The 27,022-nt window shown below is 39.8% G+C and overlaps 2 protein-coding genes across 3 annotated transcripts in view; one reads left to right on the forward strand and one right to left on the reverse strand.

Moving 5' to 3' along the window:
- Positions 1-4,771: 4,771 nt before the first annotated feature.
- LOC311602587 (uncharacterized protein) lies at positions 4,772-5,457 on the reverse strand. The gene is made up of 2 exons (XM_084790853.1): positions 5,272-5,457; positions 4,772-5,097 (listed from the first exon to the last, which is right to left on the reverse strand). The coding sequence occupies exons 1-2, from the start codon at positions 5,407-5,409 to the stop codon at positions 4,861-4,863; spliced, it is 375 nt and encodes a 124-aa protein (XP_084646979.1). The 5' UTR covers positions 5,410-5,457; the 3' UTR covers positions 4,772-4,860.
- A 14,273-nt stretch (positions 5,458-19,730) lies between these two features.
- Positions 19,731-27,022, forward strand: part of ABCB7 (ATP binding cassette subfamily B member 7) — a 121,918-nt gene continuing 114,626 nt past the window's right edge. Inside the window, exon 1 of one of the 2 annotated variants that reach the window (XM_084788962.1) lies at positions 19,731-19,970. In XM_084788962.1, coding sequence (XP_084645088.1) covers positions 19,773-19,970 — 198 coding nt within the window. In that variant the 5' untranslated portion in view covers positions 19,731-19,772. The remainder of the gene's footprint in view (positions 19,971-27,022) is intronic. The other variant, XM_084788963.1, reaches the window with a different exon arrangement.

The raw sequence follows: 27,022 nt of genomic DNA on the forward strand, positions 1-27,022 counted from the left end.
ATATTTGTAAATTTTCATTGTGCTTTGCCTCACTTGCTTAAACAAATTGTACATTAGTTGTACAAAGTGACAGATTGAGAACTCATTTCAGTGAGTCATAGGTCCTGCCACCAAACATATGACCTGAATTCAAAGGCCAGACGCCAGAGTAACTAGAGTATGAGGAGACGTCCACTTCCCACAAACTTTCTTCTGTTTCCACACTGGTGCTGTGGACATGCGCTCTCTCTCTCTCTCTCTCTCTCTCTCTCTCTCTCTCTCTCTCTCTCTCTCTCTCTCTCTCTCTCACACAGACAAACACACACACATTGTATGCACACACACACACACACAAACACAGGCGCACACAAACATGAATAAAATTTGAGATAAGAAGGAAATTTACATTTCATAGTCCTTTCTCTTCTTTAATTTGTTTTTGAATTACATGCATCAGTACTGCATCACTTCCCCCTCTGTCTCTCCGCTCCAACTCCTCCCATGATCTCCCAATCGTTCTCAAATTCATGGCCTCCCTTTTAATTATTGTTACATGTGTATGTACCTCTGTATGTACAACTGTATGTGTATATATGAACACGGCCTGATGAGGCTATTTGGTGTTGCTCATAGTAGTTTGTATTTAGGGCTCACCACGTGAGACCGGATGACCTAATGGGCTCATCTTGGGGAAGACACATTTTCCGTCTCTTAGCAGTCATTAGTTGTCTATAGCTCTTCATCTATGTCTGGGACCTTGTAAAGTTTCCTGTGTTGATTCTCTTTTGTCACCTGGTGTTGTCACTGTGTGGGCCTTGATCAAGTCACCATTTTTTTCAGGTTTTATGAGTGCACGTTACCTTTGACATACAGAAGACACGATCATTGCAACAGACCTCCTGTTTTGAAAATCTTTTAGGGCCCCCTCCTGCAATGCTCCCCGAGCTTTAGATGTAAGGGTTGTACTGTAAGTGTAATACTTGGGGCTGGGCACAACACAATCAAGTTGTCCTCTGTATTTTAACCAGTTGTGGCTTTCTGTAATGGTCTCTGTCTACTGTAAAGAGAAACTTCTTTGATGAGGAGTAAGGGCTACAATTATCTGTGAATGCAAGCCTACATATTCAGAATGTAGCTAGGAACTATACTGGCTTAGGCAATTGGCAGCAGTGGGGTCTACTCTGGGGCCCAAGACCTTACCAGACACTAGCAGTTGGGTAAGAGTGCAGTACCAGGCATGACTTCCTTTTTATTGGGCAGACTTAAGTCCAATTAGATGCCCATTGTTTCCCTCTATGTCACAAGCTCCACTGCTGAATCCTTGGGAACATCTTGCCATGCTTGCCATTGCTGTGCTCATAGGTGTCACAGCTTGGTATGAATGCTGGTTGCTTCTCTTTCTTGGTAGCTTGCCAAGGTCCCTCCCCCATGCTCCACCTGCTGCCAGGATCTGGTCTGGTCAGGACTCTCAGATCCTGTGTGAACCAGTAGTCCTCAGGGAAGATGCTCACAGGCCGCTTATTATTCAGGTCCTCTAAGTCCTGTGTGTGGTGCCTTCAGCAATAGGACCTTATCTACAATCTGGGAGGCAACCAAAGAAAGTCACCATAGCTTATATTATTTCAGAAGCCCTTTCCACCACCTTGGCCTTCAGGGGAAGGTTTGATGTTTGCTTGGGATGTGGCTAGGATGTAACTCTTTGGGGAGCATTATAACCCCAAATGGCTTCACTGTGTATGTGTGTACCTGTCTATATCTATATAGATACGTGCAAACCTTTATTATATATATTTTACTAAACATTAAGTATTTTTCTAAGGCTTTCCCCAACATTGATAGTGTTACTTATTCAACCTCCATCTCCCCACTTCCCAATTAATTTTCCTGCCCTGTTCTTCCTATTTCCCATATTATACCACTAGTGCCCTACTCTCCCTCTCAAAAGATCGCAGTATTCCTGTCGATGAAACACTGTTTTTATTACTGTACCTCTATAACGTGCTCTGCAAGATAGAACGGTAACTGCTCCATCACCGGTCTTTTTCCTCAGGATTCCCTTGGCTCTTCACGGTCTTCTATTTTTTTTTTCTATTTCTGTGAGAGTCTTGGGGATTTTGATTGAGATTGCACAGACTCTATAAATTCCTTTTCATATAATGCTCATTTTCCTAATATTAACTCTATCTATGAGCATTGCATCTCTTTTAGTTTTCTACTGTCTTTCTCAATCTCTTTCTTCATAGACTTAAAGATTTCATTGTAGAAGTCATTCACCTCCTTGGTTAGGATTATTCCTAAATATTTGTGAAGCTCTTATGAATTAGTTTTTACATGATGTCAGCTAGATTGTGTTTGTGTATAGAAATACTAATAGTTTGTGTGACTTTTTATTTATTCATTTTTTTGGACAGGGTTTCTGTGTGTAGCTTGGCTGTTCTGAACTGGGCTTGTAGACCGGGCTTGCCTCAAAATCACAGAGATTCACCTGCCTCTACCTCCCTGAGTGCTGGGATTACTGGTGTGCACCACTGTGCGTGGAATCTCGGAAATGATTTTTTTTTCTCTTGCCACTTTGATGAAAGCGTTGTTCATTTGTAGACATGTCCTGGTGTATTTTTTCATCTTTTCATCTTTATGAGCTGCAAAGGGCGAAATTTTGATTTAGTTTCTCTTTGTATCACTTTTACTTATTGTCTTCCCTTATTGCTCTGGCTAGTGCCTTAAGTACTTCCTGATTGGATATTTAATTGAATTTCTTTAGATCTTCCTCGATTTTAATTCCTCTGTTTTTACACTCATTGTTTTGAGAGGAAATTGTATTCACCTGATTCACTTATTGCCTGGGAAGCTTACTGCCTCTGTCTGCTTACCTAGGCCTAGTCCAGGAAGCTGCTACTATCCATACAGTCTAACCTAGGCCTACAGTGTTTCAGCCTCTGAGAATTACTGTTTAATGAGCTCACTGTTTCTTCTTTCTGACCTCTGGGCTGGCTGGGTCCACTCAGCTGTTCTGGCTGTAACTCCTCTCCCATATGACTCAATCGGCCTTCTCACTGGGCCCCAGAATTGCTCTGCTTGTCCTCAAACTAACTCCAGCAATCTGCCCAAACCTTCTGTCTCCTTCTTATCCTCTGGCTCATTCAAGATTCACCTGAGTTCTCGCTCAGCAAAGTGTCTCTCTGTTATGGTCCTGCTAGAACTGCCTCTTCTCTCCCTGCATTGCCCATAGAGTAGCTTCTCTTTCCTCTCTCTTCTCCAGAGTGTTGAGTGTGTCCTGTTCTGTCAAATCTTCTGTCTCATCACATTCTTTTTCTGACACCCATTAGACATCACATTCCAACATAGGTGCTTCCTCCTAAACACTAACTTTACTTCCTTTGTTCGGGATTACCATGGCGTGGACCTAAACTTTTCTTTACCTAAAGTTTTCTCTATACCAGGCTGGCCTTGAACTCAGCTCTGCTTGCTCCTGTCTCCTGGATTAAAGGCCTGTTTGAACTCCAGATGGATCGCACAGACCTCGATGGTCTTTAGATGTGATCTCTTGCCAGAGACCTTAGATTTTTGAGTGTTGTCCTCCTTTAAAAAAAAAAAACCAACAACAACAAAGAAAAAGGACAACCACCAAAAAAAACCTCTAAGGTTTCTCAGTGGCCTGGGATCTACCATGTAGGGTGGGCAGCAAGTCCCAGGGACCCACCCTTCTCCACACCCTCAGTGCTGTATATAAGTGTTCAATACGACACACAGATTTTTATACTGTTTTTTTGAAACGGGATCTCACTATGTAGCCTCATAGTGATCTGCCTGTCTCCCTGTGTTGAGTGATGTGAATAAAAGTGTATGCCGCCACATCCAGCTGATGTTTTGTTTGTTTGTGTGTTTGTGTCTCTGAGTAGCCTTGGATGTCCTGCACTCACTTTGCAGACCAGACTGGCCTTGAACTCACTCTAATCCACTTGACTCTGCCTTCCCAGTGCTGGGTAGGCATGTGCCACCACACCCTGCCTATTTTAGTTTAGTTTGGTTTTGTTCTTGTTGTTGTTGTTGTTGTTTATTTTGGCTCTGGGCATGAAACTCAAACTCAGGTCCTCATGCCTTTGAGGAATCACCTGAGTCCTCTCCCCAGCACCATTGGTTTCAGGACACTTCCTGAAGGGAGTTCAGAAAAGGATTAGAAAATACGCAGTAAAGTTAGATGAAAAGACAGATCAGTTGTTCTTAAGTGCCCTGTAGACTTACTGCCTGCTCTGTGGGCCAGCGGCAGTTGGGAGGCCTCTCCCCAAATTTCTGAAGGAAGCAGCCTATGTCAGTGCTCCCCTTGCAGCTCCTGCCACCATTACTGCCTTTGATACTTGCTGGCACCTTTTAATAGGGTGGGGCCTTTGACCCTTCTGAGAGTCTTTAGTACATGAAATGAAATGCAGGACGGTAACACACACCACAACCAAGTAGGTGTCACAAAGGCTACGTGTTGCCTGCCTTATGGCTAGAACTGTCGCCCACACGTCAATTCATAAAAATGCAATACCTTGAGACCAAGCCCCAGCCCTATGCAGTGACATTTAAGAATACCCAGGGCTTTCCCTCTTATCCTGTGAACTAAAGCTTCAGCAACATTTGTTTTCAGCTGAGTTTTGACCCTCCAGTGTCTGCCTATCAGAGGATTGCTCATCTTACGCCAAAGCTTGACGAAACCAATGTTCCTTAGCATCTACCTACTCTTCCCTTCCCTCCCTCCCTGCTCCACCATCAGAGAATGAGAGTGACATAAATATTTTCACATTCGATTTATTTTATTGTCACCAACAGGAAAACTACCATGTGGTGAAATTTTATTTTCACATCATTGACCGTGGACCAGTTGCCAGACCTATGGGCCTATGCGATCTCAGCCCAGGAGCTGGCTGGTTCCTCAACACAAATGCCGGCGCCCTCTGGGCCAGGTTGTATCGGCCCAGGGACGCTCATGGTGGCACCCTCATTCACTGGTTCTTGAATAACAGAGGTCAGTGTGGTGGTTTCACTTGGCTTTGTAGGAGTTGTCGATATGACTGTTTTCTCAGGAGCCTTCCTCTTAGCGGTCCTTGTCAGCGGTCCCTTCCGCTTCCGGATGATCTGAAAGGATCATACACTAAGGTCACCAGGACACTGGTTTGGGAAAAGAGAGCATGAGGTGTGGGCTTTTGGAAAAAGGGGAGAGGCAGAAGAGTTTACAGCGGGCCAGGGAAAGTCTTCGGGAAAGAGGTCGCTGAAGAAAGGAGGGAATGGGCTTAGGTTGGGTCCTCTCACCTTTGCAGCTTTTCCGAGACAAAAATAAGGTTGAGGCTTGCGACCCCTGGTAGCCTTGCGCTGCTTATTGAGTTTGGCCTTGGAGGGTGACGCGGACGGTGCTTGGTCCATCTTGGGCTCTGTGGCCTTCCTGGCCATTCTGGTCAGTCTGATGCTCTGGAGTAGACTGGACCATTGCTCCTAGCACCCCTGCTTATCTGTGTTGAGGGAATAATGGCCGGCTCCATCCCTCAGCCCTGATTGGTCAGCGATGTCCTCCCTAGCCAACAGCAGCAGCTAAGGAGGGGCTGAGACCTCACAAAGCCCTACCTCTGACCAGTTTGAGGATGAAGGGTGTCCAGGGCAGGCTGCCTGAGAATCCCAGATTTGCCTTGCACGTCAGAAAGTGCCACCTTCACACCCTAGCGAGGGAGGCAATGTGCTAGAACTAAAAGTCTGGTTGGGAACAGGAGGCTTGGCTTAAACCTCTTAAACCTGCTTATGCTTCCTCACTTCTTCATATACCTGTTAGATTGCTAGAGTTTGCTACTTCACACTCGTTAATTTAACCCCTAATCTGTATTTTTGGTTACATCGACTTTCACTTAGTCTCTGATAGTATTTTTGATATGATACCTAATTCCTGCCCAAGGTAATAGAGCCCTTTTATGAGTACATTGATATGTGGATCATTATAAAAATGCAATAGCAAAAAACATGTGCCCAATAAAGACATTTCCTTCACTAGGACAGCAAAACCTATATGTCCCATTTTGACATCACCTTTCCTATTACGATGTCAAGTTACATATAAAGACAAACCCATTAGAATTTCACCTGACTTCTCTCCATATACTCTGACAGGTAGAAGAGCCTGGATGGAAGTCATGCAAACATTAAGAGACCACAGATGCCAACCCAGACTACTATACCCAGCAGAACTTTCAATCACCATAGATAGTGAAAACAAGATATTCACTCACCAAACAAAGTTCAATCAGTACCTAACCACAAGTCCAATCCTATAGAAGGTACTAGAAGGAAAACTCCAATCCAAGAAGGCTAACTACACACACATCCACAAATCCAAAACACAGAAACACACACTCTACCATCACCATCACCAGAACAAAAGGAACTAACAAAGACTGGTCATTAACATCTCTTAACATCAATGGCCTCAACTCCCCAGTAAAAGGACTCAGGGTGACAGAATGAATGTGAAAACAGGATCCTTCATTCTGCTGCATACAGGAAGCACACCTCAGCAATAAAGATAGGCATTACCTCAGAGTAAAGGGTTGGAAAACTGTGTTCCAAGCAAACGGATCAATGAAACAAGCTGGAGTAGCCATTTTAGTATCTGACAAAATAAACTTTCAACCAAAACTGATCAAAAGATATGGGGAAGGTTACTACATCATCAAAGGAAAAACACACCATGATGATTTCTCAGTTCTGAATATCTATGCCCCAAATGCAGAAGCACCCACATTTGTAAATGAAACCTTACTAAAACTTAAGCCACACATCTAACCCCACACATTAACAGTGGGAAACTTCAACACCTGACTCTCACCAATAGACAGATCATCAAGACAGAAACTAAATGGAGAAACAAGGAAACTAATAGGCATCATGAAACAAATGGACCTAATTGACATCTACAGATCATTTTACCCAAACACAAAAGATCACACCTCCTTTTGAGCACCTCTCGGAACCTTCTCCAAAACTGACCACATACTTGGCCACAAAGCAAACTTCAACAGATACAAGAAAATTGAAATATTCCCATGCATTTTATTGGTCCACCATTGATTAAAGATGGAATTCAACAACCAAAGAAACAACCAAATGCCTAAAAACTCATAGAAACTGAATAACTCCCTACTCAATGACATCTGGGTAAGAGATGAACAGAAAATAGAAATTAAAAACTTTCTAGAATTTAATGAAGCAGAAGGCACAACATACCTAAACCTATGGGACACAATGAAAGCAGTGCTAAGAGGAAAGCTCATAGCACTAAGTGCCTTTATAAAGAAACTGGAGAAATCCCATACTAGCAACTTAACAGCACACCTGAAAGTTCTAGAACAAAAAGAAGAAGACACACCCAAGAGGAGTAGACGGTTAGAAATAATCAAACTCAGGGCTGAAATCAATAAATTGGAAACAAAGAAAATAATTCAAAGAATCAATGGAATCAAGAGCTGGTTCTTTGAGAAAATCAATAAGATTGAAAAACCTTTAGCCAAACTAAAAAAAAAAAAAGACAGAGGGAGAGTATTCAACTCAACAAAATCAGAAATGAAAAGGGAAAGATAACAACAGACACTGAGGAAATCCAAAGAATCATCAGGTCTTACTTCAAAATGCTATATGCCACAAAAATCAATAACCTAAGTGAAACTGACAATTTTCTTGATAGCTACCAACTACCAAAATTGAATCAAGGTCAGATAAACAAATTGAATAGTCCTATCACACCTGAGAAATGGGGGCAGTCATCAAAAGTCTCCCAGGACCAGATGGATTAAATGCAGAATTCTCACTTATATCTGGACACTAACCCAAGGGGCATGCCCCATGAAAGTCTTCACTTACCAGGAAAATGGGTCAGAGGGGAGGACATCCTATTGGGACACTAGATGAGAGAAGCATGGGAGAATGGGGAAATAGAAGGATCCAGAGGGTCCTAGAAACCTATAAGAAGAACATAATGATGGACAGATCTGGGCCCAGGGGTCCTGCTCAAACTATGGCACCAGCTAATGATAATATGTGCAGTAAACTTCAAACCCCTACCCAGATCTAGCCAATGGACAGGACATTCTCCACAGTTGAGTGGAGAGTGGGGACTGACTTTCACACATACTCTGGTGCCCCATATTTGACCACATCCCCTGGATGAGGAGGCCTGGTGGCACTCAGAGGAAGGATAGCAGGCTACCAAGAAGAGACTTGATACCCTATGAGTATATACAGGGGGAGGAAGTCCCCCTCAGTCACAGTCATAGTGGAGGGGAGTAAGGGGAAAATGGGAGGGAGGGGGGAATGAGAGGATACAAGAAATGGGATAACAATTGAGATGTAATACGAATAAATTAATAATATATATTTTTTAAAACGCAGAATTCTCCCAAATCTTCAGAGAAGAGCAAACACTAATTCTTTTCAAACTATTTCATAAAATAGAAACAGAAGGAACATTACCAAAATCATTCTATGAGGCCACAGTCACCTTGATACCTAAACTGTGGAAAGACTCAACAAGGAAAGAGAATTTCAGACCAATTTCTCTTATGAACATTGATGCAAAAATACTCAATAAAATACTCACAAACCAAGGTCAAGAACACTATCTTTAACCATGACCAAGTAGGCTTCATCCCAGGCATGCAGGGGCAATTCAATATAAAGAAATCCATCCATGTAATTCATCATATCAACAAACTGAAAGGAAAAAAAACCCCACATGATAACCTCCTTAGATCCTGAAAAAGCATTTGACAAAATCTAACACCGATTCATGCTAAAAGTCCTGGAGAGAGCAGGGATACAAGGTACAAGGCTAAACATAATAAAGGAAATACACAGCAAGCCTATAGCCGACATCAAACTAAGTGGAGAGAAACTTAAATCAATTCCACTGAAATCAGGGACAAGACAAGGCTATCCACTCTCTTCATATCTCTTCAATGTAGTACTTGAAGTCCTAGCTAGAGCAATAAGACAACTAAAGAAGTTCAAGGGGATACAAATCAGAAAAGAAGTTAAACTATCACTTTTTGCAGATAATATGATAGTTTACATAAGTGACCCCAAAAATCCTACCAAGGAACTCCTACAGCTGATAACACCTTCATCAAATTGGCTGGATACAAAATCAACTCAAAAAAATCAGTAGCCCTCTGGTATACAAGTGACAAAGAGGCTGAGAAAGAAGTTAGGGAAACAGCACTCTTCACAATATCCACAAATAATGTAAAGTATCTCAGTGTAACTCAAACCAAGAAAGTGAAAGATTTGTATGAAAAAAACTTCAAATCTCTGAAGAAATAATTTGAAGAAGATTTCAGAAGATGGAAAGATTTCCCATGCTCATGGGTCAGAAGACTCAAAATAGTAAAAAATGGCCATCTTACCAAAAGCAATCTACAGATTCAATGCAATTCCCATCAATGTACCCACACAATTCTTTACCAACCTTGAAAGATCAATTCTCAACCTCATATGGAAAAACAAAAAACTCAGAATAGCTAAAATGATCCTGTACAATAAAAAAAGTCTTCTGGAGGAATCTCCATTCCAGATCCCAAGCTATACTATAGAGCAACAGTAATAAAAAAAAAAAAAAAAACAGCACGGTACCGGCATAGAAATAGGCGGGTTGATCAATGGAATCTAATCAAAGACCCAAAAATAAGACAACATACCCATGGACACTTGATTTTTGACAAAGAAGCCAAATCCATACAATGGAAAAATGATAGCATCTTCAACAAATGGTGCTGGTCTAATTGGATGGCTACATGTAGAAAAATGAAAATAGATCTGTATCTATCACCTTGCACAAAACTGAAATCCAAATGGATTAAGGACCTCAACATAAAACCAGACACATTAAATCTGTTAAAAGAAAAAAGGTGGAAGAGCCTTGAGCTCATCGGCACAGGAGACAACTTCCTGACCAGAACACCAACAGCTCAGGCCCTAAGATCAACCATCAATAAATGGGACCTTATGAAGCTGAAAAGCTTCTGTAAGGTGAAGGACACTGTCAACAGAACAAAACGACAGCCAACAGACTGGGAAAAGATCTTCACCAACCCATCATCTGACAAAGGATTAATATCCAATATGTATAAAGAGCTCAAGAAATTAAACACCATCAAACCAAATAATCCAAAGAAAGAATATTAAAAGCTTCAAGGGAAAAAGACCAAGTAACATATAAAGGCAGAACCATTAAAATTATTCCTGACTTCTTAATGGAGACTCTAAAAATCAGAAGGGCTTGAACAGATGTGCTGAAGACTCTAAAATACTATAGATGCCAGCCAGCTCAGACTACTATATCCAGCAAGGCTTTTGATCACTATAGGTAGAAAAATAAGATATCACATGATAAAGTCTGATTTAAACAATATCTACCTACAAATCCAGCCTTACAGAAGTTGCTAGAAGGAAAGCTCCAACCCAAAGAGGTTATCTACATCCATGAAAACACAAGAAATAAATAATAGCACACCAGCAAAACCAAAAGAAGGGACACACCCACATTCACACATACATACCACCACCACCACCACCACCACCACCACCACCACAACAACAAAGAAACAACAACAACAACAACAACAACAAAGTAACAGGAATTAACAATCATTGGCCATTGATAACTCTCACTATCCCCAATAAAAAGGCACAGACTAATAGAATGGATGCAAAATAGGATCTTCTGCTTCATAGAAGAAACACACCTCAACATTGAGGATAGATATTACTTCAGGGTAAAAGTTAGAGAAATTTATTCCAAGCAAATGGACCTAAGAAACAAGTTGATAGACCATTTTAATATCTGACAAAATAAACTTCAAGCCAAAATTAATCACAAGAGAAAGGGAAGGATACTACATTCTCATCAAAGAAAAAATATACCAAGATGACACTTCAATTTTTAACATCTATGCCCCAAATACACATGTACTACTTTTGTAAAAGAAACACTATTGCAGCTTAATTCACATGTTAATCCTCACACACTGATAGTGGGAGGCTTCAATATCCCACTCTCATCAATGAACAGGTCATGCAGATAAAAGCTAAACAAAAAAATACTGGGACTAACAAACATTATAAAAAGGTATACCCCCCAAATTGGAAAATATGAAAGAAAAGGATAATTTTCTTGATAGGTACCATTTACTGAAGTTAAATCAAGGCCAGATAAACAATTTAAATAGACCTAAGAAATTGAAGTAGTCATTAAAAGTCTTCCAAGCAAAGAAACCACAGGGCCAGATGGTTTTAGTGCAGAATTCTATTAGTCTTTCAAAGAAGAATTAACTCCAACACTCCCCAAATTATTCCACAAAATAAAAACAGAAGGAACATTCATTAGGTCACAGTTACCCCGATGCCCAAACCATACAAAGATTCAACAAAGAAAGAGTTACAGACCAATTTTCTTCATGAGTATAGAGGCAAAATACTCTATAAAATAACTTGCAAACATAATCCAGAACACATCAAAAAGATTATTCATCATGATCAAGTAGGCCTCATCCCAGAGATGCAGGGATGGTTCAATATATGAAAATCAGTAAATTAAAAAAAACTGAAGAAAAAAAAAACACATGATCATGCCATTAGATGCTGAAAAAGCCTTTGAGAAAATTCATCACATCTTCATGATAAAAGCCCTGGAGAGATCAGGGATACAAGGCACAATTCTAAACATAGTAAAGGCAATATACAGCAAGCCTATAGCTAACATCAAACTAAATGGAGAGAAACATAAATCAATTCTACTGAAATCAGGAACAAGACAAGGCTGCCCACTCTCGCCATATCTCTTCAATATAGTACTTGAAGTTCTAGCAAAAGCAATAAGCTAAAGGAGATCAAGGAGATACAAATAGGAAAGGAAGAATTCAAAAGTGTTGCAATCCCAGATGATATGATAGTTTACATAAGTGACCCTAAAAACTTCACCAGGGATGTCCACAGCTGAAAAACACTTTCAGCAATGTAGCTGGATGCGAGATTAACTTAAATCATTAGTCCTCTATGCAAATAAGAAACTAATGAAATCAGGGAAACAGCACCCTTACAGTAGCCTCAAATAATATCAAATATCTTGGAGTAACTCTAAGCAAGGAAGCAAAAGACTTGTATGATAAAAACTTCAAGTCTCCAAAGAAATAAATTGAAGAAGATATCAGAAGTTAAAATCCAGACACACTGAACTTGATAGAAGAGAACATGGGGAAGAGCCTTGAACTCACTGGCACAGAAGACAACTTTCTGAACAGAACACCAATAGCCCAGGCACTGAGAGCAACAATTAATAAATGGGATCTCATGAAACTGAAATGCTTTTGTAAGGCAAAGAACACTGTCAATAGAACAAAAAGACAGCCTACAGATTGGAAGAATTTACCACCTATACATCTGATACCCAAAATATGTAAAGAATTCCAAAAGCTAAATATCAATAAAATAAATAACTCAAGTAAAAAAAATGAGGCACAGAATTCTCAATAGAAGAAGCTCAAATGGCAGAGAAACAATTCAAGAAATGTTCAACATCCTTAGCTGTCAGGAGAAACAAACCAAAACTACTCTGAGAATCCATCTTACACCTGACAGAATAGCAAGATCAATAACACAAGTGACAGCTCATGCTGATGAGGATGTGGAGAAAGGGGAACACTCATCTGTGGCTGGTGGAAGTGCCAACTTGTACAACACCTATGGAAATCAGTGTGGTAGCTCCTTGGGAAGATGGGACTAGATCTACCTCAAGATCCAGCTTTGCCACTCTTGGGCTTATATAGACTGGAAAGGACACACTTCATCCTGCCACAGAGACATTTGATCAACCATGTTCACTGGTACTCTCTATTTATAACAGGCAGAAATTGGAAACAACCTAGATGTCCCTCAGCAGAAAAATAGATAAAGAAAATGCAGTACATTTACACAATGGAATACTATTCAGTTGTTTAAAAATGTCATCATGACTTTTATAGGCAAATGGATGAAACTAGAAAAGATCAACCTGAGTGAGGTAACCCAGTCCCAGAAAGACAACATGGTTATGTACTCACTTGTAAGTGGATATTAGCTGTTAAGTAAATCATAATCAAGCAAAAGTTCATAGACACACAGTTTGGATTAAAGAAGAAGAAGAAGAAGAAGAAGAAGAAGAAGAAGAAGAAGAAGAAGAAGAAGAAGAAGAAGAAGAAGAAGAAGGCGGCAGCCATAGGGAAGGTGTACTTATCTCCCTGGAAAGGGAAATAACATATATTTTGCAGGTAGACAGGGATGGGGGGGGAAGGGGCGCAGAAAGGACCAATTATGTGTATGAGGCGGGGAAGAGATGAAGGGAGCAAGCTCAGGAAGAGATGGCTGGAATTGGGGAACATTTTGGGGGTGGTGTAGAAACCTCTTTGTATTTATGAAGGTGAACTTAGTGAAGACCCCCTAGTTATGGAGGATACAGAGTCTGAACCAGCTATCTTTTGTAGCTAGGCAATGCTTCTAGTGGTGGGCTGGAATTATATTTAATTGAATTCTTGACTGAGAGGGTCTCATAGAGATCCCCAAACCCAGGCTGAAAGTAGGACAGAGGGTTGATCTCTGAAAACTGATGGGGGAGGACAGGGCACTCACTAGGACAACATCTACACAGCTCATTGAAATTAGAGAGGTCGAGCTGGTGCCTGCATTGAGCCTTCATCCCCTACTGTCTAGTCTCTTTGGTGTAGGAAGGTACTCTGAAAGCTATGGAAAGAGAAACCTGGATACCAACCCTACCACAAACCTCCTCCACCTACAATCTGTCCCGTCTTCAAGATGTGCTGGCACAATGGTGGCACTGAATTTGTGGGAATGGCCAGCAAACGTGTGGTTTAACTTGAGGTCTGCCCCCCGAGAAGGAACCCATGCTCTACAGTGCCTGGAAGGGCCAGAACTGGAGACTGGATAGGCCAGAAACCTAGAGTAAAACAAAACATGACTGGGAAAAAGGTTTTTCATGATATTCCCCTATACTTTAGATTATGGCCCTGTCCAGTCATCACAAAGAGACTTCTTCTAGCAGCAGATGGGAGAGGGTGCAGAGACACACAAAGAGATATTACGTGGAGAGAGGGGGGGAGGGAGGAAGGGAGAGAGGAGTAAATTTGAACTTTCCATAAGGCTCCTCCCCTGGAGCTTGGGGACTCCATCTCAAGAGGGGAAGGGAAACATTGTAGAGGTCAGAAGAGATGGAGGACACCAGGACGCCCACCAAATCAACTCAGCAGGGCTCATACTCAAGAGCTTGGGGAACCCAGTGAAGGAGAGAGTGTAGGAGCCAGAGGAGTCAAGGACATCACAAGAAAACCCACAGAATCAACTACCGTGAGCTTGTAAGGGCATGCAGAGACTGAAGCTATAAGAATGGGGCCCGCATGGGACTGCACCAGGTCCTCTGCATACATGTTATAGCTGTTAGCTTGGTGTTCTTGTGATACTCCTAGCTGTGGGAGCAGGTGTGTGTCTCTGACTCGTTCTCCAGCTCTTGGGACTTTTCCTCCTATTGGGTTGCCTTGTTCTGCCTCAACATGAGGGAACTTTTGTTTGTTTGTTTGAGACAGAGTTTCTCTGTGTAGCCTTGGCTGTCCTAGACTCACTTTGTAGACCAGGCTGGCCTCGAACTCACAGCAATCCGCCTGCCTCAACAGGAGGAAATTTGCCTTATCTTTTTGTAGTTTGTTTTGTCCTGTTTGGTTTGTTGTCTCTTTGGGGCCTGCTCTTTTCTGAAAAGGAAACTGAGGGGGAGGGTGTGTGTGTATGTGAAGGAGCTAGGAGGAGTGCAGAGAGAGGAAACTGGTTGGGATGTATTATATAAGAGAACAAAATAATAATAATAATAATAATGATGATGATGATAACGATAATGATAATAATAAAAAGAACATGAAGTTGCATAGGTAACGAGGTGGGAGTGAATCTGGAAGCAGATGGGGGGCTGACTATGAACACAATACATTGTATGAATGTCTCAAAGAATTAATAAAAATATTATAACTAATTCTTGCCTTAGCCCAGTAAGTAGCTGGGATTGCAGGCCTGTGCCACCAAGCCCAGCTTGAATAGGAATATTTTAATGGAAACAGGGCAATGTGGAGAGGCAGTGGTGGTGGGGGGTAGATAAGGTACTCTTAGGAAGCTTTTTTAAAGCAGATGACATTTGAGCTGAGACCCAAAGGGCAAGAAAAAGTCATTAACAAATCTGCAGGAGAGATGTTCCAGGCAGAGAGGAAAGCAAGTACAAAAGCCCTGAAGTGAGAATAACTTCTGGCATTTTCAAGTCACAAAAAGATCGTGGTGGTCTTCTCAAAATGCACAGTGTTTTCTTTAAATTCAGGAGTAGTAAGTGAAAAGAGCACCATATTTGTAGCCATTAAATCTAGGTTTAGTCTCCGTTCCCATTACCTCTGCAACCTCTGTCAAGTCACAGCCTGTTGCCTCATAAATATGTGATAAAACTGTTAATAAATAGTACTCATCTTCTGGGGTTGATGTGAAAATGAAATAAGGTATGAAAAAATGTACTTTATAAGGTGCAAAATGTGATCCGCAATTAGGTGGAATTATTGTATAAAGTATTATCATGTGATCTGGGGCTGCAGGAATTTATAATGCCTTTTCATGTATCTCCTTCAGTCTCTTCAAAATACACATGTCAAGATGAGTCCAGGACAGCCAGGATAACATAGAAAAACCCGGTCTCAAAAAACACATGTCAAGATGATGCAGGCGAGGTTGGTCCATCTACTGCACTGTTCTTTCTCCATTAATGTCCAACTTGTTTTTCATATTATAATTCCCAGGTATTGTGGAAATTATGCTTGCTTTATTTGACAAACGTTACTCCTTTTAGCTCATTTGACGGTAGCTACTTTAGCTGGGCATGGTGGTGCACACCTTTAATCCCAGCACTTGGGAGGCAGAGGCAGGTGGATCTCTGTGAATTCAAGGCCAGCCTGGTCTACAAAGTGAGTTCAGGACAGTCAAGGCTACCCAGAGGGACTCTGTCTCAAAACAAACAAACAAACAAACACCACCACCCCAAAATAACAACAACAAGGAGAATAAAAGAGAGAGTAGCTACTTGAAAATTCAAGGTTTCTGACATTTTTTAAATTGCAGAATTTTCCTTAAAACAAACAGCACTGTAAAGTACACTCACTCCTTTTAAAGCCCTCGAAATTGGGGCTAGAGAGTTGACTCAGTAGTTAAGAGTGTTTACTGCTCTTCTCGCAGAGAAGCAAGGTTTAATTCCCAGCAAGCATATCAACTCCCTGGCAGCTCCAGCTCCAGGGCATCCACTTCTCCCTTTTGGCTCCCCTTAGGCACCAGGACTCATGTGCACAGACCCAAGCACAGACCCAAACTAAACCAACTCCTAATGAATTCTCTTTATATAACCAGCTCAGTGCAGCTTTCAACCCTCATCAGAGAATCTATTCATCTATCTACTTTTTGCAGTAGATAGAGATTAAAACAGACAGGTTTCTGGTCAATGTGCAGAGAATAAGAGATCATGGAGCGACCCTGTCTTGAAAAAACAACCCCCCCCCCAAAAAACAAAAAACAAGCATATGGAGTTTTGAGAGAGAAGTGGTGGTAGGGGAGGATTTGCAAGGGAGAGAATGAGAAAGTTGGAGATTAGAGCAAAATACATTATATGTATGTATGTGTATATGAAATTCTCAATGAAGAAAAGAGGAAAATGTCAGGAAACTTTTGAGAGTTTGTCAAATCAATTCCTAGAGTTTTTTTTTTCACATTTCATTTTAGAAGAAAAAAAGTAATCTAATTTCATAACCACCTTAAAAATAAATTTTTAAAGACCATTTATAGAATGTTATTTCATGCCAATAGTACTTGTTGGTATTTCTAGTAAAACTAGAGATCTTGAGAAATTATTATTTATAGTATCAGGGGTAGGCATTTCAGAAATCTAAAATCTTACCTGATTAAAATATAGGATTCTGGGTGGTGGTGGCACAAGCCTTTAATCCCAGCACTCAGGAGGCAGAGGCAGGCAGATCACTGTGAGTTTGAGGCCAGACTAGTCTACAGAGAGACTTTCAGGACAACCAGTGCTACATGAAGAAACCCTATCTTGAAAAACATATATATATATAAATGAATATATATATATATAAATGAATATATATATATATATGATTCTATAGGTTTCTTGAAATGCTAATTTAGTTTTATGTTTAAGAAGTAAGCAATGGGGGCTGGACAGTTGGCTCAGCAGTTAGGAGCGCTTGTTGCTCTTGCAAAGGATCTGGGTTCACTTTTTATCCATACAGATGGTAATTCACAACCATGTATAGCTCCACTTCTAGGGATTATGACACCCTCTTCTGACTCCCTGAAGGCACCAAAAGCTTATGTGGTGAAAGTATATACATGCAGGATAAACACTCACACATAAAAAAATAAATCTAATAAATAATTGAAAAGAAGAAGTAGGCCACACTTTCTAGTGGACAGCCAGATTATCATGAGTTCAGTTTGGATTTTATCTCTATATTTGTCTTTAATCAACTAGGAATTTGTAAGGACGTCCATAGAAAACTCTTACTAAATTTCCAGAATTGTTTAAGATTGAGCAATGGATTCTGTATTTATACAAACATAAAAATGTAATATCTTATTCTATCATATTATGTCTGAGAATCCTCACAAAGTATTTATTTTATGGGTTCTGGTATCTTACAAAAAGAAAGAACATGACTTAACAATGCCTTACCTGGGTAGAAAGATTCAATAGCAATAGTTGGTCCTTATAGAAATCATTGATAAACCCTTGAGTGTCTATGATATAAACTGTTGCTGACACAGAACATATGCTGATATTATATTTATTGATAGTACAGTCATTAATAAAAGAAGCTATTCCTGATTTACCATTAACAAGGCAATAAGCTATAAACATCCAACTAGTTGCCAAACCTTGTCCATTCTACCTTCTTATTATCTACCGAATTGATCTATTGCTACTTACACTGCTAACTCTAGGCCTTTATTTTATGATTAAACTGTTGTATTAACATCAGGACTTCAATCTGAACCTCTTCCTAATTCAGCTTTTCCACTTAAGCCAGAGTGGTTTAATGGATGTACGAGTCACATCATTTTACTCTCCTGATTAAGTCATTCGATAGCTGCAGTATATAGCATTAATTTCTTGAAATGAAATAGCCTTTTGCTATCAAGCCTGTTCATTTCTTACTATTTGTCATACACTTTTTGGACTCCTGAGCCTGAAAGGTTTATTATGCCTTTCTGCTTTTAATATTCTCATCTTCTTTACATGGGGTCAACCTCTTCAGTCTGAAATTCTAATTATGTTCTTCTCCAGAAAACTGGTGTGTGATATGGATCTCAGAAGAAAGTAAAGCAGGCTACATGGCCATACATATCTTTGGTCTTCCTTCATCTCTCATTTAGTTTATGATGCTTCTATAGAAATCATTCTAAATTACTTGTCTGACTTGTGTGAAAGGTTTGAAAATGAGCTTGATATAGTTGTGAATGCCTTTATTTTGTTTTGGTTTGGTTTTGGTTTTTCGAGACAGGGTCTTTCTGTGTAGCCTTGGCTGTCCTGGACTTGCTTTGTAAACCAGGCTGACCTCAAACTCACATTGATCCAACTGTCTCTGCCTCCCGAGTGCTGGGATTAAAGTCGTGCGCCACTACCGCCTGGCTTGTGAATGCCTTTAATTCCAACACTCCAGAGGCAAGGACAGGCAGATGTTGGAATCTGAGGTCAGCCTGGGCTACATAGCAAGTTCCAGGGTAGCCAGGGTTTCCTAAATGTCTCCAAAAACCAAACCAAACCAATTAACTAAATAAACAAAATGAGTTTTGAGAAAGCATCAATGAAACTGTAACTGCCTCCTTGACTGTAGGTTTTCAAGTAGCATTTGTATTTGGAAATTATTTCCCAGATGCCTGTACATATATTTCCATGGTACTTGGTTTGATTATAGTGCTGAAAAAATAATACAAACATGTCTTTAAATATGCACTTTACTATATAACATGCTAATGTAGCAGTTTTTCAATAAAACACCCTGAAGAAATCAAAGGGAAGAGCTACAAAAAGGCAAATTAATGGAATAAAAAATGTGTGTACCCCGAGAGCCTAATTGTCCCAACAGCAAAAGAACAAAGGCATATCAATAAAATAAAAGCCTTTACAAGAAGAGTGGTAACTCATTGATGAAGCCTCCTCCTGGGGAAAACTTGTCTATACTTCATTGTAAACATTAACGGACAGGGAGAATTAGAATTATGAAGAGAGTGGATTGTGGCATTGAGTCGATGACAAGAAATGAATAGATGACAGACAAGACAGGGTTGTCATATTTACTAACGCAATACTTGGGGCATAATTATACCAATAAGTAATTTGTTATTTATCTGAAACAACATTTAAGTGGGCAATCCTGTATTTTATCTGGCAATACTAAGAGAGAAAGACAATGGTAAGTCCAATGTTCTGCGCTGGGCGAGAAAAACAAAGCCCAAAACTCAAGAGAAAAAGAAAAAGGCTCTATCTAAGCACAGGCATCTTCGGATACAGGCTATTTCCGGTGTCAGGCGCGAGCGGAGTCGGCGAGTGGGGGTGGGGGATAGAGGCGCTGAAAGCCGCGGCGCTCAGTCCGCCAATGTCCCACAATCCTCCTCTCTTGGTTCCTCTTTCCTCGCTCAAGATGGCGCTGCTCGCGATACATTCTTGGCGCTGGGCAGCCGCGGCGGCTGCTTTCGAAAAGCACAAGCATTCGGCAGTTCTGACCCGGTCTCTAGTCTCTCTCAGCGCCTCAGGCCCACGGTGGAGGTCGCACCAGCGCGTCGCGTCCGGAAGCGCTCGAATACATCAGGTGTGTTGCCACGCGCTTGGGAAGTGTAAGGTGAGGGACAAGGGGACCTAACAGGGAAAAGGTTGCCCTCGCGACCCTAGGTCAGAGAGCGCGCACCTAGAAGAAAGCCTGTCAGGGCGAACTCACAGTAGCGGCGAGTGGACGGAGTTACGGTTAGTTGTTCGAGCCAGAGAGAAAGTAAACATTTGGGGACAGCAGAGAGCCCCTGGGAGATTTCAGGCACAGGGCACCTGGAGTGCCATTGCCTTGTAGGGATTTGCGGGCTGTTTTTTTTTTTTAAATGTAAGGAAGACGGAGCTACTTTCAGAAGTTAGTCGTGGAATTTGGTGCTAAATTGCCTGTGGTTCTGATTATACTAAATTGGTAGTAACAATTTCAAGTGCACTTCAGGATGGCAGTACGCCACCTATAAACAAGGAGTGAATTGAATTGGTACGTTAACTCCCTCACTGACAGGCGTTTGATAGGCAAAAAACATAATTATCTTTTTCTCCAAAATGTACACTCCTCTAAGATAGAAGCTTGGCTGTTCTTTTGCTATGACTGTTCTTTGTGCATAGGTAACTTTGGAAACCCTTAAGACTTCCCTTAGGACTGTGGCAGTGGTTATGTTACCTCAGAATATTGGCTTTCATTATCTCATTCAAAAATAGGTTTTTTCTTCTTTTTAAGATTTATTTATTTTTATTTTATGTACATTGGTGTTTTGCCTGCATGTTTGTCTGTCAAGGTTTCAGATGCCCTGGAATTGGAGCTACAAACAGTTGTGGGCCTCCATGTGGGTGCTGCGAATTGAACCTTGGCCCTTTGGAAGAGCAGCCAGTGCTCTTAACCTCTGAGCCATCTCTCCAGTCTCCTAGTTTTGTTTTGTTTTGTTGTCTATAATATTTGTACTTCAGTTAATATTTTTCTCACATAGTGACAATATTTTAATTGCCACCACTTGGTGGTTCATCCGTGTAGCCTTAATATTCTTTGTTAACAAGTTTTAAATGTATACTACTATAATCATAGACACTTTAGACACATAGAGGCATACAGTTAAGCCTTCAAAGATTGTATTTTTTTTTTAAGACAAGGACTTGCTTTGTTGTCCAGTTTAGCCTTGAACTTATATACCTCCTGTTTCAGCCTACTGTGCTGGGGTGACAGGCATAAAGTGACAAGGATTGTATAATTTTTAAAATTAAAAAACATTGTAGATTGGCAAATAATTGTGTATGTTTATGGAGTTTGGTTGATATTTGATACATGTATATAAGTGATCAAATTAGATTAATTGGTATAGTTATCATCCTGAACATTTGTTAGTATACAGCATATTTTAGAGCTGAATGGACTCTTCGTATAATGCTATAAAATCATGTTAGTGGTTAGATTACCACTTCTTTTTAGATGAAGTTAAGTAATATAGAAAAGACACTGTAGTGCTCTTTTAATAGTAAGGGTGAAATTGTTTTGTGAACTTTTGTTTGTGTATGTGAAATTGTTTGTGTATGTTGTGTATGTATACACATCTTCCCACAGTATGTAATTACTGCAATGGGCTGTGAAATGCATTATTTTTCATTATGTCTAGAACCATAGCCATTAGCTTGACATGGCCATTAAAAGTAAAAAAAATAATTTCTCAGGTTTTTTTTCCACAGCGTTTTCAATGGACAGGTGTGGCTGGTAACTATTGACAACACTGATAAATAATTCTAGTTATTTATAAAATTGTAATATTACTTATAAAAATTCTATTTATCCAGTATCTATTGAAGAGTACTGTTTTAAAGAATATTAGATCTAGCCTTTCTAATTTTACAGGTGAGGAAACTAAGCCTCAAAATTGATAAATGGAAACCTTCAAGGCTATTCATTTATTTATTGCTTTCTGTACGTCAGGTATTTATGAAATAAGACCTGGGTAGCCACTAAGGACACAGTGAATGTTGACTTGTACTAATAATGAATGGAACACTATTAATGGTGGGAAACACCTTAAGTGTAAAAATTATTCCTAAAATGGGTTTTTATACAGTTACCACTGTACTACATTATTTCTACTAAAAAGATTTGTAAATCACTTTGCAGTGCTGGGCATCAAACTCACGGCCTTACACAAGCTTGGCAAGCATTCTACCTCTGAGCTACACCCCCCCCCCACTCTATGAAGTTTGCATAATACAAATTGGAGTTTATTTCATTAATATTTAAAATAGTAGAGATTGAGGCATCATGTACTTTTTTTTTAGCATGTTTTAGCATAAAGAGTCCTTGCTTGTATCAATCCTGACACTCAACCACACCGTATGTTCATTTGTTTCTTAAACATCTTTTTGAGGTAATTTATGTACTATGTAATTAATCCATTTAAAAGGATATATTAATTGATTTTACATATTCAGTGATATGTACCACCATTACCACATTCAATTTTGCCTCAAAAAGAAACCTACTTTTTGGCTGTTTTCTTTGTATACCTTTTCCCTTCTGACTAGCCCTAAACAACCACTAACCTATATATTTGTTTATTCTAGAAATTTAATATGATTATTATGGTATGTGGTCTGTTTGTCTGATGTTTTTTGTTTCCTTGAGACATTGTCTCATGTAATCCAGGCTGGCTGGCCTTGAAAACTTTCTGTGTAGCCTTTGTTTGAATTGATTTATTTTGTTTCTACCTCCTGGAATTATAAGGCATGCACTACCACATCTGTCAGTATATGACCTTTTTTGGACTGTTACTTTGATTTTGCATTATTTTTCCAAGGTTTGTTCATATTATGGCACATGTACATACTACATTACTTATTGTGGCCAAATAATGGCTTGGATAAACAATGTTTTTTGGTTTTGGTTTTGTTTTTAAATGGACTTACTAAGTAGCCTTATCTGGCCTGGAATTTGATATGTAGACCATGTTGTTAAAGGCATGTACCACCATACCTAGCATGATATACAAGATTTTTGTTTATTGTTCTATGTGGAGGTCAGAGAACAGTTTTGTGGAATCAGTTCTATCCTTCTACCTTTAAATGGGTTCTAGGGATTAAACTCAGGTCCTAGGCTTGTGTGGCAAGCCTCTACCAGCCAAGCCATTTCCACAGTCCCTATGAACATATACAGGGGGAGGTAATCCCCCTCAGGAACTGTCATAGGGGAGGGGAATAAGGGGAAAATGGGAGGGAGGGAAGAATGGGAGGATACAAGGGATGGGATAACCATTGAGATGTAACAAGAATAAATTAATAAAGGAGAAAAAAATCATTCATCAGTTGATGGATGTTTGGGTTGACTTCACTAATGCTATAAATATTAATATATAAGTTTTGCATGGTCTTAAGTTTTTGCTTCTCTGTGCTTCCATACTAATATAAGAATAGAATTTCCAAATCACGTGATAATCCTGTTTTATTAATTAAGGAGCTGCCATATTGGTTTGTTCGCTCTCGTGTGCGCGTGCTCTCTCTCTCTCTCTCTCTCTCTCTCTCTCTCTCTCTCTCTCTCTCTCCCTCCCCTCCCTCCCTCCCTCCCTCTTTCCTACATCCCCCTCTTTCATTTTGGCCAGGGTCTCACTATGCATTCCTGCCTAAACTGAAACTTGATGTATAGACCAGACTGGCCTGAAACTCAGAGAATCCACCTGCCTTTACCTCCAGGGTACTGTGATTAAAGGTGTACACCACCAAAACTGGTTCTTTCTAGTTATTTGAGTCGGGTCTTATTTATACAGCTCAGGCTTGCCTTGAAATCCAGATCCTCCTGCCTCAGTTTAAGTGTTGGGATTACAGGCTTAAGCCACTACAATTTGAAGTCATTTTCCATCTCTTGGCAGTGCCATGGATCTAACCCAGGGCCTCATGCATACTGGCCAAGCACAAAACCATTGAGTAATATTTTCAGGCCTTTTACTACTTTTCAGAGTGTCTGCACATTTTACATTTTCACTAAATTTGTTAAGTTATTTTGACTCTAGCCATCCCAGTGTGTGTAAAGTGGCATTGTACCTTGGTTTTGCTTTGCATTTTCTGCTAGAGGCCAGCACACAGGGTAAAGCAAGGCAGGTAGAAGCATTGGTGAATGACCAGCTGGTCGCTGGTATTTCTCTATATACCCTTTGTCTTTCAAGCTGGTAAGCCTTGCTGTTTATACTTGAACTCTTAAAGTTCCAGGCTGGTGGCCTTGCCATTTACACCTTAACTCTGAAGGAAAAGAGAGGAAACAGGGAATTGAACTCTGGATCTTCAGATTCAGGGTCGGAAGCTATTTCAGTTGAACTACTCAGGCCTTCTGGCTTCTCTGCCACCAAAATGGCTGTCTAGCTGAGAGCCTTTGTTCTTTAACAACAGGAGGTCTTCAGCAGCTAAGCTGGGTGCTGTGCAGTGGGGGTTGTAAAAGGAAAAACCTCTGCTCCTTAGCAGTGAAAGGCAGCTTGCTGGATGCTAGAGACCTAATTAAGAAGGTCTACTTATCACTTACTAAACTTACTAAACTTAGAAGCATGCCAAAGCATACACACATTTGGCAGACAAGTGAAGTAGATTTTTATGAACCTCATACACACATGCACACATACAATCAATAGACAAACAAGAGTGCTCCCAAAGACACCATTCATCCACATATATGTAAACATACAGATAGAAATATATACATACATACATACATACATACATACATACATACATACAATATATACAGGCAGTTATACATATAAACAGACACATTTTTGGATGAAACAGATGGCTTCAACAAGTGTTAAATCTGTCTTGGGTTTTTATACTGTCTAATACAAAGGTTCTCTTGTATGGAAAAAACTACCTCATTCAAAATAGATACAATTGTTTCATCAAAAGGGAGTTTACAGTAGGGCTGTTGATTCTGGGTTCTTTCACTAGAATTATATCTAACTAGATGCTTTTATTTATTATAAGTTTAAAGCAGTGGTTTTATCTGTATGCTTATTTATATTCAAAGATGAAGTTTTCTCTTTTTCTTATTTCACATGTACATTATGTGTTCAGATCAAGAGTTTTTTGTTTTTGTTTTTTAAGATTTTCTCCTTTATTTGACACAGGAAAAAATGTAATTAACACAGTTCATATAAAAGATGAAGTACATTCTACATGAGATTTTTTATGTTACTAATATTTACCATTCTCTTCAATAAGAGAATACATTACTGAATTGATTCTGTATTTTAAAATTTTTGCTGCTTAAAAATATGCTCTGATACTAGCCAAAAATAAAGAGCAGAGTAAGAGTTTTTTATGTCAAGGTTTTTCCAAAAAACAGGTGTCTGTCTTGTCTCGTATAGCTAACCATTTCATTTTGTTTCTATATGCATATGGTTTTTCTCATCGTGGTGTATGCCTGGGCTTTATGCTTAGACTAAACCTAGAATGAATGTATTTCCTTGATCATTAGTTTGTTTCATCTGGTTTTTCCCCTTGGTGTAAATCAAGTGTTTGGCATATGGAGGTTCACAGAGCTCCTAGCAGTTTTTGCTGTACTGCAGGAGGGTTTTTAAATTACTTGAATCAAGCCAGAAATTCTATAAAATCATCATCAGACATTATGCAATCATCAGTTCGTTTAAACAGCTCTGTGTCATGAAGGTAAATCTTCAAAATAATCTGCAGGAAATCTGCCCAAGAGAGTGAAGCAATAGGCAGTGAGGGTCTCTGCCATGCCAGATACATGAGACAAGCATGGCAAGGCAGTATAACACAATAACCAGTCTTGAGGTCAAATCCTTGAGACTTTGCCCAGACCAGGAATACACCCATTCCTCAGCTGTGCAAAAAACGAGTGGGGTGCCTCCAAGAAGCTCACTTGCTTGCTTCTGCCAATCCAGCATACGATTGCTCCCAGCATCATGTTTATTGACTGTATTTCTTCCTTATTTATTCATGTCTTTGCCTATTGGGTTTTATTTTGGTGCTGGGGATTAATCTTGGCCTCCCTTATGATAATATACTCTATGACTTCTGTCTTAGTTATGGTTCCTGTTGCTGTGAAGAGACACCATGATGTGATCACAACAAGTTTTTTTTTTTTCCAAGACAGGGTTTCTCTATGTAGCCTTGGCTATCCAGGACTCACTTTTTGTAGACCAGACTAGCCTCGAACTCACAGAGATCCACCATAATTCAGAGATTTAGTCCATTATCATCATGGTGGGAAACATGGCAGCTTGCAGGCAGACATGGTGCTGGAGAAGGAACTGAGAGTTCTACATACGGATCTGCAAGCAGTAGGCCCAGATAGCAACACTGGGCCTGAGCTTCTGAAACCTCAAAGCCCATCCCTAGTGACACACTTTTTCCAACAAAGCCACACCTACTCTAACAAGGCCATACCTCCTCTGGGCTTCTGGAGGCCATTTTAATTCAAACCACCACAACTGAACTATATATACCTCCTGCTGATGCTTTTATAATTATTTATTTGTAAGATTTTAAATATATATCCTAGATCCAAGTCTTTTTATCAGATAGAATATTTATAAACTCTTTAAAAATTATTCACTACAAATATTTTTTTCTATTGTGGCCTTCTTTTTAGCTTATGCACAGTGTTCTTCCAAATACAAAAGTTTTATATTTTTACATGTTGGCATGTACAAGGCCATGAGGTTCATTCCCAGCACCCCCTACCAATGCTTTTGATTCTGTGATGTCGAATTTAGATGTTTTGTTTTTGGTTTTGTTTTGTTTTTTTGGTTTGACTATATTTTTGGTATTGTGTCTAGGAGTCTGCTACCTAAACTGAGGTCATAAAGATTTACCCACACGTTCTTTTTGTTTCTTAAGAAGTTTATGTTTATTTTAGTACAATGTAGAACCATTACCCATGCATACTTTGCTAGTTGTGTTTTATACATCTTGAAGTGTTATATTCCCAATGATATTTTGCCATAATTATTAATTTATATAATTTTTATATTTTAGGTTTTTGTGAAGTCAAGTTTCTTGTAGCCCAGGCTATCCTCAAACTTACTAATTTATCTTGCAGACTTGTTGTTTATGTTTCTTTTTTGGTAGTATATTGAGTACCTTCTTGCAACGAAGGTACGAGTCCATAGGCTCTTT

This window comes from Acomys minous, assembly GCF_964271855.1.
Source record: "Acomys minous genome assembly, chromosome: 7".
NCBI classification, from domain to species: domain Eukaryota; kingdom Metazoa; phylum Chordata; class Mammalia; order Rodentia; family Muridae; genus Acomys; species Acomys minous.

What these genes read in the sequence shown, in the direction of transcription:
- LOC311602587 (XM_084790853.1), bottom strand. Translation starts at nt 5,409, where the DNA reads ATGGCCAGGAAGGCCACAGAGCCCAAGATGGACCAAGCACCGTCCGCG. An exon ending in GTCTCGGAAAAGCTGCAAAG is followed by an intron (nt 5,098 to 5,271) that starts GTGAGAGGACCC and finishes TGATCCTTTCAG; the next exon opens with ATCATCCGGAAGCGGAAGGG.